A 16,861-nucleotide genomic window follows, 5' to 3' on the forward strand; every position below is an offset into this window, starting at 1 on the left:
TAGACTTTTCAATGAGTTGTCTCATGTTCAGGATTTGTTTCCTTGTACCTTAACCTTTTACAAACCCCGCTTGTTCCTGAGGTATTTGATAATGTAGATAGGTGTTTAATCTGTTTTTGATGATGCCACGGTGTTACTTGCAAGCAATTATGAAGAACTTCAACATCTGATTAAGAGGATTACCACAACGTGTGATGAATATTAACTCAAGTTAAACATAGCAACGACAAAGGTGATGGTTGTCAGTAAAACGCCAATACAAACAGAAGTGGTAACAGCTTATGGTGAAGAACTGAGACATGAGCAAAGAGATTAGAATACATATGGAAAAGGCCAGACCTGCATTCTTTGAGATGAAGAAACTGTTATGTGGAAACAATATTACTTTAAGTCTGAAAATTCTTTTAGTGAGATGTTATGTGTTCTCTACCCCTTTGTATGGTGTGGAAGGTTGGACTGTAACAGATACACTTCTCAAAGATCTCGAAGCTTTTGAAATCTGAGTGTATCGGAGAATCCTACGAATAAGTTGGGTGGATAGAGTTCGTAATGAAGTTGTTTTGTATCGGATGGGAAAAGTTACGGAAGTTGTCAGAACAGTTAAAAATCGCAAGCTTAAATATTTACTCACAGAGAGATATAATATACTCACATTTAATAATACAAGGCAAGGTAGACGGAAGAAAAGGGCCAGGCCGAAGAACAACGTCATGGCTTAGAAACCCGACAAATGGTTTAACAGATCCTCTGCATCCCCTTTCCGAGCTGCCGTAAACAAAATTACTATAGCCAATTCGACAGCCAACGCTCGATAATCGAGCACGGCAAACGAAGATGAAGAAGAATAACTAGGAATTGACTTAGTAATTTAACTCTCCAGGAAGGTACTCTGAATATAACCATAATCTACAGTAAAGCCAAGTAGTGTTGCCCAAATGCAAGACCAAGACGAGACTTAGACAGTCTTGGTCTTGCGCCAATACACCTGGTCTTGGTCTTGCACTCTCGGTCTTGGTCTTGCAGCAAGAGTCTTGCAAGTCTCGCTGTTACCCATTAGCCTATTGCTATTTATTTATCAAGCGTTACTTTAGATCTTAGAATAACGTACATTTCACAGATTCTAAAAGTGCCGATGGGGGATGGCGTCTATTCGCAGTATTATAGTCGGTGTAAGAGAGAGAAAGTGTTCGAAATCATGAAATAGCAAATGTTATATTATTCGTTGTTTCATTATTTCGAATACGTTATCTCTTTACACAGACTATAACACTACGCATAGACGCCATCCCCCACCGGCACCTTTAGAATTAGAATCTGTACACTGTAACAGAATGGGTACATTTTAATCTTGGATTAACATAGCCATAGTATTGACCAATAAAATTAATAAATGTCTAGTCTAAACTGACATTGGGTAAGGTGTGAACCCACGATCTAAGCGATCCGTGTCTATTCTCTAACTAACTGAGCTATCCATGGCCCACAGGAATCAGTCTGTTCTAATAAACGTTTGCATTTAATAAGCTTACATGTGCTAAAACATGGTTAAAATACAAAAAAACCAAATTAATGACATAAAGTTGACTGTATTTAAAAAAATCATTATCTGTCTACAAGTACATAATACAATTCTTTATACTCGTTACTGTTACTATCCAAATTATCCAATACCCTAAGTACGATATTGTTACTTTCCCTAGTCCAATATGCTACCAACTCTGCCTGGGGGTTGTGAGCGCGAAGACTGAGTAGATTGAGTAGCTCAGAAGTCACGTTCACACTCACAGCCGGTCCCAAGCCCGGAAAAAAGAGGAGGGTTGATGGGCCAGGTTAGCATCCTACCCATTATAAAAGAAAACAAGGCTCAAAGAACCGATATAAAGCCTCGGAACTCGACGGAACCTAAGATGACGAACCACGCAAAGAAAAGGAAAACGAGAAGGAAAAAGAGGCCAACAATCAGATTAGCAACATGGAACATAACTTCGTTCAACAACAAAGACCAAGAGATAATCGAAGAACTGATAAACAAAAACATAGACATTTGGGCAATCCAAGAAACCAAGAAGAAAGGTAAAGGTCAAAGAGACTATAACCAATATATTTTAGCATATAGTGGAGTGAAGAAAGAAGAACGAGCACGAGCAGGCGTAGGTATACTTGTCCATAAAAAATTTAAAGACAACATAAGTAACTGCCGTTACGTCTCCGAAAGAATAATACATATGAACATCACAATGGACTACCAAAAATTAAATGTTATATCTATCTATAGCCCCGAGGACTGCAAACCTAAGAAGGAACGAGAGGCATTCTACGAACAGTTGCAAACCATCCTGGACGATATACCTCATGAAGAACACTTAATTCTTATGGGGGATTTTAATGCACGAATCGGAAATGAAATAGTTCCAGGAGTAAAACAAAGATTCAATGAAAACCATGTCAACTCAAATGGAGAACTCATGGCTAATCTCTGTGCTTTTAACGAACTGCGAATCAATAATACATTTTTCGACCATAAGCTTCAGTATAAATATACGTTTGAAAACTCCAGGGGGCACAAATCTATGATTGACTTTATAGTCACTAATAGAAAAATCCACCCAGAGCAGATTCTAGATATTCGAACTTTAAACTCGGCAGACGCAGGGAGTGAACACAAATTAGTCCTAGCAAAAATAAGAATGAAACTAACACCAAAACATTTTCCACAGGAAATCACCGAGGAAAAATTCAATGTAGAATCACTGTGGAACGATTCTACCAAAGAAATGTACCAAAGGAGGCTAGCACAGAAGATACAGCTGAAGCAGATAGACGACATCGAAGATATAAACGCGAGCTGGGAGAAAATTAAAAACAATATTGAAGAGGCAGCAACAGAAGCTCTAGGAAAACGCAAAGTCATACTGAACAAAAGAAACAACAACAATACACCATGGTTCAGAAAAGAAATAAAAGACAAATGTAAAGAGAAGAGAGACGCCTACATGAAGTATAAAACATCAAACACTCCAGAATCCAGAGACACCTATAGAAGAATACGAAATGAAACAAAGCAATTGGTACGAAGAACAAAAAATGAACACTGGGAACAGTTTACAAAAAGGATGGAAAGCGACTTCTACGGAACACAAAAACAAATATGGAGATTCATAAGAAACCAACGGAAAGAAATGGCAGAATTGAAGGAATACAATAACATACCAGCAAACGAATGGGAAAGATACTTGACGGAACTGTTTAAAGGAAAGGAAAATCATAATCAAAATAATAACCTACCTGAATTAAGACACGAAATTGAAATCAGTTTTCAGGAAGTAGGGGTAGCCATAAATTCACTCAAAAATAGGAAGTCACCAGGACCAGACGGAATAACCAACGAGCTTCTAAAATACGGAGGAGAAAGTATAACCCTAGAGATGACAAAACTTATACAAAAACTAATATTGCACTGCAAGATACCAGACGCATGGAGAAACAGCATAATGATACCAATGTTCAAAAAAGGAGACAAAGAAGACCCCAACAATTATAGAGGTATAAATCTACTAAACACCGCACTTAAGCTAACCACAAAAGTCCTAACCAACAAAATCAATAAACTAACAACTTTATCAGATGAACAACAAGGATTCAGATCCGGAAGATCCTGCGTAGACGCCGTATTTGTACTGAGACAAATCACAGAAAAGGCCATTGAGTACAATAAACCAGCATATCTATGTTTTATAGACCTGACAAAGGCTTTCGATCGCATCCAAGTCGAAGACGTCTTACATTTACTGTATGGAAGAAACATACCAATCAATATTATACAAACCATCGAAAACATCTACTTTCATAATCGAATACAGGCAAAGATAAATGGAAAACTAACGCAGTTTATACCAGTACAAAGTGGAGTCAGACAAGGTGACTCATTAAGCCCACTGCTCTTTAATATAATAATGGACGAAATAATAGAAGCAGTACGTAAAGGTCGTGGTTACAGAATGGGGAATAAAGAAATCAAAGTATTGTGTTATGCAGACGACGCCGCATTAATCGCCGAGACAGAAGACGATCTCCAAAGATTAACACACATCTTTAATACAACAGCCAAGAAATACAATATGATAATATCAGCAGAAAAAACCAAATGTATGACAACATCTAAATACCCACTACGATGTAAAATCGAAATTGATGGGAAAATAATAAAGCAGGAAGCAAGGTTTAGATATCTGGGAATTGATATAACCAGTTACGGAGATGTTGAAGAGGAAGTACGACAACAAAGCTTAAAAGCAAGTAAAGCGGCGGGATCTCTTAATGACACAATCTGGAAGAACAAACACTTAAGACAAGACACAAAAGCAAGAATCTATAAAGCAGCAATTAGACCTATATTAACATACACGGCGGAGACAAGGCCTGACACATCTAAAACGAGACGACTACTAGAAACAACAGAGATGAAAATACTCCGACGAATATCAGGGAAAAGTCTGTTGGATAGGGAGAGGAGCGAAAACATAAGAAGATCATGCAATATAGAAGACATAAATGGATGGGTGACAAAACGGAAACAGGAGTGGAACGAACACATTAGTAGAATGGCAGAGGATAGGATAGTACGAATAGCACGAGATAAGTCACCAAATGGACGAAGAAGTATTGGCAGACCAAGAAAAAGGTGGTGCGATAACCTAAACAATTTAGGAGGATAATATTGAAGAAGAAACAGGCTTTAAAGCCTACATACAAGAAGGAAGAAGAAGAAGACAATAAGCTACCGTTACTTCGTTACTTTAAATATTTCGGTATCTTGTTTAGAAGGTAGACGGAATTATCTGTTAATTTGTCTCGTTAGTTTTGAACATCATTAATACTACAATTATTAAAGTAATTTAAAAAAGCATGAATATAGACACTTCACCTTGTATCATTCAAGTGTCAATGAAATTTAAACTGTTAATTTTTGTTTGTAGTCTGCTGTGCGATTAAAAATAATGATGAGTTTAAATTCCTATATCAAAGATAAGCATACCGAAAACTGAAAAGGTAACATAATCTGTCTCGTGATTAACAACGCGACATGTGTCGGTGTCATAAACGCCGAAAGAATGGCATATCAAAGAAAGAAACTTATTGTTCATTATGTTAAAATATAATAGAAATAAACTGTTGTTTGATAGTTATTAGTCGAAAATAGCCCCGCATTTTCAGCAATTTTCGGTTTGTTTAACCGATATCGCAAGCTCAGTACAAACAATGTTTAGTCTAATAACTTAGGCCGATAAAAGTTGTAATATATGTATTATTTTATCAGCTAAGCTAAGATGGCATATTTTTAAAATGTTGTGGCAGCTATTATCAAAATCTGGACAATTAATTTCAGAGCGAAGAAATCGTCTGCTGGGAAAGCATGTTCAAAATGTTTTATTTTTACATTGTACTTGTGACCTCTGAGTACGTATCAAATGTGGCAAATGTTCTTTTAATAGATTCTATTTTGATTCGCTATGTATGCTTATGGTATTGTTCGTAATGCGCATAAGTCCAATTTTACAAATTTTTTGCGTCTCATAGAGTCTCTATGCATCTAAGCATATACCCGAAATATTATACTACCTAAATGACACTGCAAGACGCAAGAGTCTCGCAGGGTTAGTCTTGTTCTTGCTCAAATCTTACAGGGTCAGTCTTGGTCTTGTTAAAATTAGGCGGTCTTGGTCTTAGTCTTGCGAAAATACAAGAACAAGAACAAGACTGCAAGACCAAGACCGATTTTGGGCAACACTAAAGCCAATGGATCAGAGAAATACTTACTCCTTCGTTCTTCATCTGAGCAGCTGCAGCCTCATATTCCGGTTTCATTTTTTTGCAATGACCACACCAAGGCGCATAGAACATTATCAACACTGACGATTCGTCCTTTAACACTGGATCAAAACTACTCGCGGTCAAATGAACTACATCGTTGTCGACATCGGACCATTCCGCTTCTTTGATTTTGACCGGAGGCGCTGATGGATTGCGCATGAATGACACTATCGCTGCCTTCTTGTTTTCCCCTTCGTAAGGAAACTTTAGATGGCCGTTCCTAAAAAAATATGTATCGTTATAATCGGATTGCTATTCAGATCATAATATTAAGCATACACTTCACAAAAAGGCAGACATGATGGCGTCTGATAGTTACAGAGTGAGTTTTATGTATAGAAACACTCAATTATCTCGGAAACGGCTTGCACGATTTTTATAAATTTTGGTGGGTAGGGGTTTTCTAATGCGGCCGATATTCTAGTGATAATTACATTATTGCCAGATCTTCCATTAATCTGGAAATCTAATGAACTTTCTTATATCAAATGGAACACCCTGTATATTTTTTGCGTTTTGAAGTCCTTAAGAAATACTCATAATTTTTCATGTTATATTCCCCATACCTAAATGCCATAGTTTCGGAGTTATTGCTACGTTTATTAAAAAAAAAATTCAAACAAATTATAAAAAGCAGAATTTTTGGCCAGTGTAGATTTTATTTTACATTCTTTGGATCATTGGGAACAAAAAAGGTCTTTTGTAATTTTTCTCTAAAGTTAATTGTTTTCGAGTTATAACCAATTTAAAACTGAAAAAAAAAATCGGATAATGACGATTTTCAAGGTTCAAAAACGCAAATAAAAAATATTATTTTTGAAACTGAGGAGTACTCAAATTCAAGCTAAACCCTTCTTATAGGGGTTTGCTATAAAATTTTTTGGCAGGTTTTATTCTAAAACTTTGATTTTTAATAATTGTTGTTGTTTGTTTGGGTTTATATGACTGCGGACACTAAATCCATTCGCCAATTTAATAATTGTTAATAAAGCGCATTATTCCCAGAGACAAACAATTTTATATCTATGTAAAATATTTGTAAAGAAAATTATTTTTTTTTAATGAATCATTTTCTCCAAGTCACCTACACTAGTGGTCACAACATTTACTCATTGTAACTTGTTTTACAGGTTGTAAATAAATTGGGAGGTTAAATAAAAAAAAAATGAAGCGCATTGAGAGGACGGGCGATCGGGGCTGCATTAACAACAAAAGAATACAATATTTTAGAATGAAAATATCACAAGGAAAAAATTCCTGTACTTGCTGTATACCATAAATCACAAAAAATAAAAACCTTATCTTGTAAAAGGTATATTTAAAATCCCTAAAAAGGGCTGTATCACAACAAAACGTTTTCGGAATCAATATTCGATCATCAGTGTTATCATAGGTTTACATGCTTTAAGCCACCAAAATGTACGGGTGAAAACCCTTAAATTGATATTAAACAGTTGGTTAAATTGATATTAAACAGTTCTACCTACAATTTCCCAACCAATATGGTTGATGTCATGTGATGCCATGGGTTAATCTGGAAATATTTTTAACATCCTTTAAAATCAGTTAATATAATGTAACCCCAACTGTTTAATATCAATTTAAGGGTTTTTACTCGTACATTTTGGTGGCTTAAAGCATGTAAACCTGTGATAACACTGATGATGGAATATTGATTCCGAAAACGTTTTGATGTGATACAGCCCTTTTTAGGGATTTTAAATATACCTTTTACAAGATAAGGTTTTTATTTTATTTTAGAATGAGACAAGCTCAAATTACTTATCGGTTACTGATAAAATAAGGCTTGAACTTGAATTCGCGTACTTCGCAGTTTCAAAAATAATATTTTTTATTTGTGTTTTTGAACCTTGAAAATCGTCATTATTCGATTTTTTTTTCAGTTTTAAATTGTTTGTAACTCGAAAACGATTAACTTTAGAGAAAAATTACAAAATAACTATTTTGTTTCCAATGGTCCAAAGAACGTAAAATAATGTCTACCCGGGCCGAAAAAATTGATTTTTATTTGTTTAAATTTTTTTTTAAATAAATGTAGCAATAACTCCAAAATTATGGCCTTTAGGCATAGGGAATATAACATGAAAAATAATCAGTATTTCTTAAGGACTTCAACAGGCAAAAAATATACAGGGTGTTTTATTTAAAATAAGAAAGTTAATTAGATTTTCAGAAAAACGGAAGATCTGACAGCAATGTAATTATCACTATAATATCGGCCGCATTAGAAAACCCCTACCCACCAAAATTTATAAAAATCGTGCAAGCCGTTTCCGAGAAAATTGAGCGTTTCCATACATAAAACTCACTCTGTATACAGGCATCCCTCTTCTCAACATTGCCATAGCCACCTTTACTTAACAAGCCATGAAGTTGAAACTTGGCAACATCTAATGGTAGACCGGTTAAGTCTGTCAGTTCTCATTTGTTTGTATACAATATTCACATATTTACAGAGAAACTGAAAATTTTTACAATATTTCGTGTTACAAAATATAAAGAGCTTTAAAAGGTATGTTATTCAGATGATTCTAGTTCAAACAGCTTGTTTTTGCAGTAAAGGAGAGACAACTGGAGCAGATTACTATGATTATTTGCAAAGGGATGGTTTGTGCTTAGCAACGGATTCAGTAAAATTTATTTATTATCACCTTTGTTCAACATTTGAATGTATTATTAATATTCCTAATCTTAAAAGCAAAATAATTATTGTCACCTGATGTTATTATAACATTTGGTAATGCAAAGTTTACAACAGCATGAAGGATTTCACTTAAATTTTGAATTTTAGTGTGAATGTGGGGAAAATGCCTTTAAAGTTTATTCTGCTGTTATAAAAATTATGTGTAATATTGTTTTAAATAATTATACAAAAATAGCAGCCATCAAAGTAATGAATCTTCAAAAAATTATAAAAAGAAAAATAACGATAAGGGCGATAACAAAAAAGAAAGTTATCTACTTTAAACCATAACAATGCACATCAAACATTGTGAGCAATTGTTTTTATAGTTATTTCTAGCGATATTTTGGATATCATTTGAAATAAGATATTATTTATTTAAAAGAAAGTATTTTACACATATTTCTTGTCTCTTTTTTTGTATAATAAACGTTACTTACAAGGAATTACTTTTAATTTGATTTTGTAAAAGCTTCTAATTAATATATTTTCCTGTTCGACTCAAAAAATACTATAAATTTTACTTGAATTTGTACTTTAAAATTGTAGTTTCGAAAGCGGTAGTCCGAAAGTCAGAATACCGACGTCATCAATTGCGACGTTGCCTTTTTCTCTTCATGGCTTGTAAAGTAAAGGTGGCTGTGACATTCCATATAAAGTACTGTCCCACGTATTGTGCAAAAGAATGCTTCCTTATGACGAACGAACAGTGAGAGGATATCAGTCTGACTGCCGACCTAATAAATCAACAACGGGCTAAATCTTTACCGCAAGGCATATTCTTGAAAGAACCCTAGAGTTAGGCATCGACATCACCAAATATTGGTGGATTACAAAGCCGCATACGACTCAATTAATAGATATAAACTTCTGGCTATGGTGGAAGTCCAATTCTTCTTCTTGATGTGCCTATCCGTGACGAATGTTGGCGATCATCATGGCAATCTTCACTTTATCTGCAGCAACGCGGAAAAGCTGCACAGATGTTGTGTTGAACCAGGTTCTGAGGTTCTTTAACCAGGATGTTCTTCTTCTTCCTGGACCTCGCTTTCCAAATATTTTTCCTTACAGGATGGCTTGTAGGAGGGCATATTTGGATTAATTTCGCATAATGTGTCCAAACTATTCCAACTTTCGAGATTTAATGGTGGTCATTACCTCTCGGTTCTTCCCCATTCTTCTAAGGACCTCCTCATTTGTGACCCTATCAGTCCATGGGATTTTAAGAACTCTCCGATATAGCCACATCTCAAATGCTTCCAACTTTCAGCACATATCCTCGTTCAAGGTGCATGATTCAACACCATAAAAAAGGACAGAGAAGACGTAACATCTCAACATTCTTACTTTTATACCAAGAGAAAGGTTGTGGCTCTAGATAAAAGCGCCCTCGAGATAAATATTTTTTTTAATTAAATTTATTGACATAAAAAACAGAATGTGTGTAATTTATTTAATTCAAAATACGTTTTACTGCTATCAGAAAACAGGAAAAATGTTTATTTGACAAATAAATATTGTTTTTTGCTTAAATTTAATATAAAAGCAGCCACCCACCTGCCTCTTGACAGTTTGAACATTTAATTTAAGTGAAAAGCAATAATTATTTTTCAAATAAACATTTTTTTCTGTTTTCTGAGAGCAGTAAAATGTATTTTGAATTAAATAAGTTACATACATTCTTCGTTTTATGTCAATACATTTAATTCAAATTTTTTTTTTTTGACACCCTGTATAAATAATTGTGTTAATGTTTATATTACTGAATATATAATTGAATTACCTTTGAAATGAGCTATCACACGACCCCTATTCTCATTTCAAAAAAAATCATCGATGACGTCATCACGCCCAGGTGGGTGACGTCACTAGTATGACATATATGCTAAAAAGTCGTAATTTAAAAATAAAAATTGACCTGTTTCGGGATTTTTTTTCCAAAATCGTCCATTTCCGAGAAAATGAATTTATTCCAACCTTTACGTGCTCACTGTATAAGAAAATACAAAAACAACAGAAAACAAAATTTATTTGACAAAAAAAAATGAAATTTTCTTAACAGCAAATACTGGATGTGGTGAGCATATCTGAAAAAGATGAGGCCTTAGATTCAGAATCTATTTCTATCATTAGCTCATCCTGGTCATCTACATCCTACATTCTGCATTTCAATGTACTGATGAGAAGTTGTGGGATTTTGTTTTTCACTAGTCGACGCTCAGTCATTGATTGGTCTACGTCTAACAATTTTAAATTGTGAGCAATAAAAGTTACCTTATCAGCCCGTTCACCAGTAAGCCGGTTTCTTTTAGAGGAGTGGATAAAACCATAAGTACTGAAACTTCTTTCAGTCGATGCACTGGATGAAGGCATGCTTACCGTCATTGGACGAACCTAATACCTGTTGGCTGAAAAGCAGTTGATGAATGTTTCTGTTGATCCTTTTCAAATAATTGTCTCGCTCCCACCGGACACTTAACACATTTTACTAAATGTTTTGTCATTCTTGTTGCATTTTTCAAGTATTGACTATCACAAAATTTGCAAAAGTACTTGTTTTACCTTGTACACTTTTAATTTTACAGTAATTGCATATATTCCTTTTAAAGCGAGCATCACACTCTCACGAAGTTACTTCGGGAAAGTTCACCGAAGTCCGAAGTACCTGTCACTACACACTCATTCTTCTTCGCGAGGAACACATTCACGCCGGGCGATAAGGACTTCGGTTCCTATGACTTAGTCTTAAAAACCGCCATAGAATGCAAGTAGGCCGAGGCGCAGCAAAGTCGCATGAACAACCTGTCTACACTCTCGTACTCGCTGAACTTTGATCGACTTTTTCGATCGTTTTTTAGTAAATTATGCTTTACTTCGATCCATTCTAAAGATTTGCACGTTAATACAGCACCAAAACAATAAATACTGACACTGTAAACACCCTAGCTAGTGGTTCATGGGATTCCCAGCCCCGGCTACTCAGATTTTCGGGGATTTGATCTAAAATCGCGTGAAAGCGAAAAAGCATTTCATGAGCGGAGCGGCAAGTAGGTGTTTGAGCTTCAAGAATAATAATGTTTGGGATGCAAAAAATATACTAGGTCAATTGGCAAAAACAATATAGAAAATTCTCGAAAATAATTTTCTGCCCGAGAATATTCTCGCTGAGAATTTTCTGGCCGAGAATATTTTCGAGAATATTCTCTTCTTACATCACTAAACAGGGTGCATGAAACCAATGCCACTCTCAAATATATATAAAGCAGCGGGTTTTGCAGTACTCTCAACACGCAGAGGCGTTGCAGAGCACATAGAGACAATTAAACAGATCGTAGACGAGCGGCATGCCCTATACCAGGAGCATGACTAAAATCCAGGAGAAACTTCCCTGCAACAGTGGAAGATGAACCGCCTGAGTATTTTTCTCTTCCCCACGTTCAATGGACTACACTTTAAAACGCGGAAAACTATGAATATGATAAGAACGGGAGTCGCTCCAGTAAAATCAAACATGTTAAAATAGGGGAAAATAGACCAAGATGATGCGAATTGTGACTGTGAAGAAACACAGAATATGGAACATCTTTTTACTTGCAGAAACTGTCCTCATCGGTGTACCCTCGAAGATTTGTGGCTCGCCAACAAAGATGGAATCGAAGTAGCCCAATACTGGGCTGAACTTCTATAAATGAAACGTCCGGACACGAAAAAGTAAAGTAAGTTGTAACGTTTCAATCAGCCGATTGAACGCTACACCAAGCTCCGCTTGGTATTTGTCCCTCGGACTATATATTTCTATAAGCGACCCTACTATCGTCAAATCAATTAGTACATCTCTTCGAAGGTATTTAATCCGATACAAATTTGTACTTGCTCTTTTGCCATTGCCACGTAAATCAGGCACAATATTGGCATAAATTATCGTGTTTGTGTGGAGGCCGTTAAACAATGGGTAAGTTTGATTATCTAGTTTTAGCCTAAGTTTTTCACTGATTTCTTTTGCACAGCAGATACCTACTTTCTCCTTGAAATAAAGCTTAAAAACTTTTATAATTTTATTTCTTTTTCTCTGGTATATAATATATTACTTTATTTCCTATACATAGTTATAATATTTTATTGATAGAATTCTTTCCGTTTCTTTTTATTTTTAATAATACCACGCCGTGGTCAGAGATTTTGCTGAGATCGTGTTTCTTTCAATGCTCAGTTTTATTTCTGATCGGGCTTTTCTTTTGGGAGAAAACTGATACTTGTTTGAATTTTTCTAGCCCCTACCTCGGGAAGAAGACTTTAATCAAGCACTACCTGGAAAAGAAAACACACTACCTTGAAGAGCGGAACTGGCTTACAACCGTATCCTGAGGCATCAGTAGAATGAATTAGACAAGACAGCTCTACAGAGACAAGACAGCCCAACAAGGGAGCCCTAGACTTCCCATAACTGCCGGCGACGACAAATTCTGCAGGGATTGGGGACCTCCTTTAGGAACTGTGACGGAAAGACTTAAAGCTGAGTAAATTTTTATCTTTATAACTTTTGTACCGATTACCAGCAGGGTCTCGGTCACGGGCTCAGAAAATTAACTTGGTTTTCTGTGTACAATAAAATGATTTTTGTTAAGTTTTTTTTTATATCTGAATAAATAGTATATTTAAAATGATTAGGTAGACTTTTTGTTTCCTGTACCTTTCTGGGATGGGTGTGAAGGAAGAATGAACAGGGAACGAGCCCAGGGCTGAGCAGTCGGGCACAACACCATTCTGATGGATGTAACGGTGGACGTTTTTCTTTTGAATATCCTAAGGGATGTTCGAGGAATTCCTCCCCTCGTTTCTCCCAGCAGTGTGATGTTGCTTAATGCCCTGGTCTTGTTATGATCAGGATGTTACAAAGTTATAATAAATGTCGGGTTTAGTACAAGTGATTACATACGGGGTGGAAGGCACTTATGGAATAAAATTAATTCTGCCCTTGTTTTAAAAAATTATAAAAAACGCTGAGACCCGTCGATTTTTAAATATAAATAGACGCTTTTTAAACGTATATTTAAATGTACAGGGTGATTCACGCAAGCCTAGCGTAGTCCATAAGCTTTATTTTAAATGGAACACCCTGTATATTTTTATATTTTTAAAAGCTGTTTAACAACCTGATTTCAACGAACTATATCATGTTGGGTATGTTATGCATAATACAGGGTGAATTTTGAAATCATAAAGTGTGGAAACCACCTAGGGAATAAAATTGTTTGTGCTCTTATTTTAGAAAATTATAAAAAAACGATGAGACACGTCCACATTTAAATTCAAATGTGCACTTTTTAAATATAAATCTAAATGTACTGGGTGATTCACGCAAGTCTAATCTATTCATAATCTTAATTTTTAATGGAATATCCTATTTATTTTATGTTCTAAAATACTCCTTATCAACCTGATCTCAACGAACTATACTATGTATTATAAATAATACATGGTAAAATTTTTAAATTAATAATTTATTACGTTCCACTTAATTGCACTTTTTTAAATTAGTTAAATACTGCCATGAACCGTTCTAAACAAGGTAACAATATATTAGATTCTGTCACCTTTTTTGTTTTGAACAGGTAAAATCTACCTACATATAGGTACCAATAATTAAACTAAATCGGTAAATAGTTTGACGAACATGTTACATTGAAGTAGTAAACTATTAAAAACTAATATCTTGAACAAGTAAAAATGAAGTATTTAACTGAGACTCACCGAATTGAGATTTTAATGATGATCGGTTACGGGGATAATTGCAGAAGTCAAGTTGAAGTATCAAACTTATTTAATCAGAAGTACCCTCAGTTGCAAGTATTTCGCAAAGTACTGTGTCTAAACTTCATGCACAATTCAGAGAACTTGGACATATCAGACCACTAAAAAGAAAACCGCACTTCGTTGAAGATGATGTGAAAGTGGATATTTTGTTAAGTGTCGTAGAAAATCCAACATCAACTTCCCGTCAAATTGCTCGCCAAAATAATGTGAGTCATGCTGTCCTAAAGTGTCTCCATGAAGAAGAACTTCATCTATATAAATTGACATTTGTGCAGTAGCTAACAGATGATGATCCAGATGGTAGAATGGATTTTTGCGAAACAATGATGAATAAACTAAACAGAAATGAGGTAGCTCTTGATAGAGTTCTTTTTCTGATGAATCGACATTCACATTAAATGGAGAAGTAAACCGACAAAGCTGTAGATACTGGTCAGCGGAGAATCCTCATTGGATACGTGAGACACATAGTCAGTATCCCCAAAAGGTGAACGTTTAGGCAGGTATCTTAGGCTGGTACCATATTATTGGTCCTATATTTGTAGAAGGAAATTTTACAGCTGAAAAATATTTAAATATGATTAGAGACGAAGTTGTTTCTATGTTGGCCAACTTATATCCTAACGCAAGAGATCCGAACCTACCGAATGAAAATGTCTGGTTTCAGCAGGACTGGGCACCACCCCATTATGCTTTAATGGTAAGAAATTACTTGAACGAAATCTTCCACAATAAATGGATTTGACGATGAGGTACTATTGAGTGGCCAGCTAGATCGCCAGACATTACGCCCTTGGATTTTTTTCTGTGGGGATATCTCAAGAGCAAAGTATATGCAACACAGCCTACTAGCATTGATGACCTCAAAGAAAGGATAACTGCAGAAATACGGAATATTTCACCTTAAACTTTAAACAATGTTCGTAACGAGTTTTATATGAGACTGTGTTATTGCCAACAACATTTTGAGCATTTATTTTAATGTCCTAAATAAAATTATAAATAATTTCAAATTTTCAAGTTGTATATACCCTGGAACCCTATAATATACCCTGTATCATATACCTCGTTAAAATAAAGTTGTCAACGAGCTTCTAAAAACAAAAATATACGGGGTGTTTCATTAAAACTAAAGATAATGGACTATGCTAGGTTTGTATATTCAAATTTGTGTTTATAAAGCGCCCATTTGAATTTAAAAGTTCACTTATCCTAGCGTTTTTTATAATTTTTTAAAATAAGGACAAAAACAATTTTATTCCCATACTTTATAATTTCAAAATTTCACCCTGTATTATTCATAATACACCCTGTATGATATAGTTAGTTGAAATCAGGCTATTACGCAGCTTTTAAAAATATAAAAATATACAGGGTGTTCCATTAAAAATAAAGCTTATGTATTACACTAGGCTTGCGTGAATCACCCTTTACATTTAAATATATGTTTAAAAAGCGTCTATTTATATTTAAAAATCGACAGGTCTCAGCGTTTTTTATAATTTTTTAAAACAAGGGCAGAATTAATTTTATTCCATAAGTGCCTTCCACACTGTATACTACAATTATATATTTATATTTCCAATACTTACTCAAAGAAAAGCAGTGTGGGAAACCCAGTGATATTGTAATGTGTTCTTACAATTGTATTCTCGGGTCTATTAACATCGATAGCTGCTAGAACAGCGTCATCTTTCAATTCTTTTGCGGCTTCTGCATAATCGGGTTTTAGTGTCTTGCAGAATCCACACCATGGTGCATAGAACATTACCATTAGTGGCCTCAGCTCTTTTTTTAATAGTTTCGCCAGTGTCTGAAAAAAGTTCATGATATGAGATGGAGTGACAAATCGGTGACTGATTTGAAAGTTCTGACGGTTTAGTAACAGGTATTTGTTGTTGCTTGTTTGGATTATTACTCTAAATCCATTCGCCATAGTAACAGGTAATAACTAAATATAAATTTATGTTTATACAAAACTGGTTTTGTGTGACCAATGAGATCAAAACATTAATTATAGGCTATTGATTATGTTCAAAATAAGAGAGCTAAAAGGAACTACAACGTTAACGGGATTTTATTGTCTCATATAGTCAATGGACCTCTAAATCTGAAAAAACCGCGAAGTGCTACCATTTAAATGGTGCGTTTTTGAGAAAGGGGTGAATTAGTCCCTAGGCACAGGGTGAATTAGGGTGAGTGCTATGCACTTTTGGGGCAAAGACGTCTACAGAAAAATTTTTCCAGATTAAATTTACTATCGAAATATTACATTTTAAAGTCAAAAATATTTTTATGTACAAAAATATATTCAAAAGAAAAGCGAAAAAACAACACGAAAGAAAGCAATTTTGTTTTTTGCCTCATAACTTTTTTCCACGGGGATATAGGTATAGACATTGCTTCAGCAAAAAATAACTTACATTCTTTCTCTTTAAAATGACGTTCAGTAGAGGTCTCTACGAGTTATAT

General features: G+C 34.9%; 1 protein-coding gene across 1 annotated transcript in view; it reads right to left on the reverse strand.

The window, feature by feature from the left end:
- Nucleotides 1-16,861, reverse strand: part of LOC126885214 (protein disulfide-isomerase A5-like) — a 63,389-nt gene that overhangs the window by 25,839 nt on the left and 20,689 nt on the right. Inside the window, exons 4-5 of the mRNA XM_050651668.1 lie at nucleotides 15,982-16,202; nucleotides 5,818-6,091 (exon numbers count right to left, since the gene is read on the reverse strand). Of these exons, the coding sequence (XP_050507625.1) occupies nucleotides 5,818-6,091; nucleotides 15,982-16,202 (495 nt within the window). The remainder of the gene's footprint in view (nucleotides 1-5,817; nucleotides 6,092-15,981; nucleotides 16,203-16,861) is intronic.

Source organism: Diabrotica virgifera, chromosome 5 (assembly GCF_917563875.1).
Source record: "Diabrotica virgifera virgifera chromosome 5, PGI_DIABVI_V3a".
Taxonomy (NCBI): Eukaryota; Metazoa; Arthropoda; class Insecta; order Coleoptera; family Chrysomelidae; genus Diabrotica; species Diabrotica virgifera.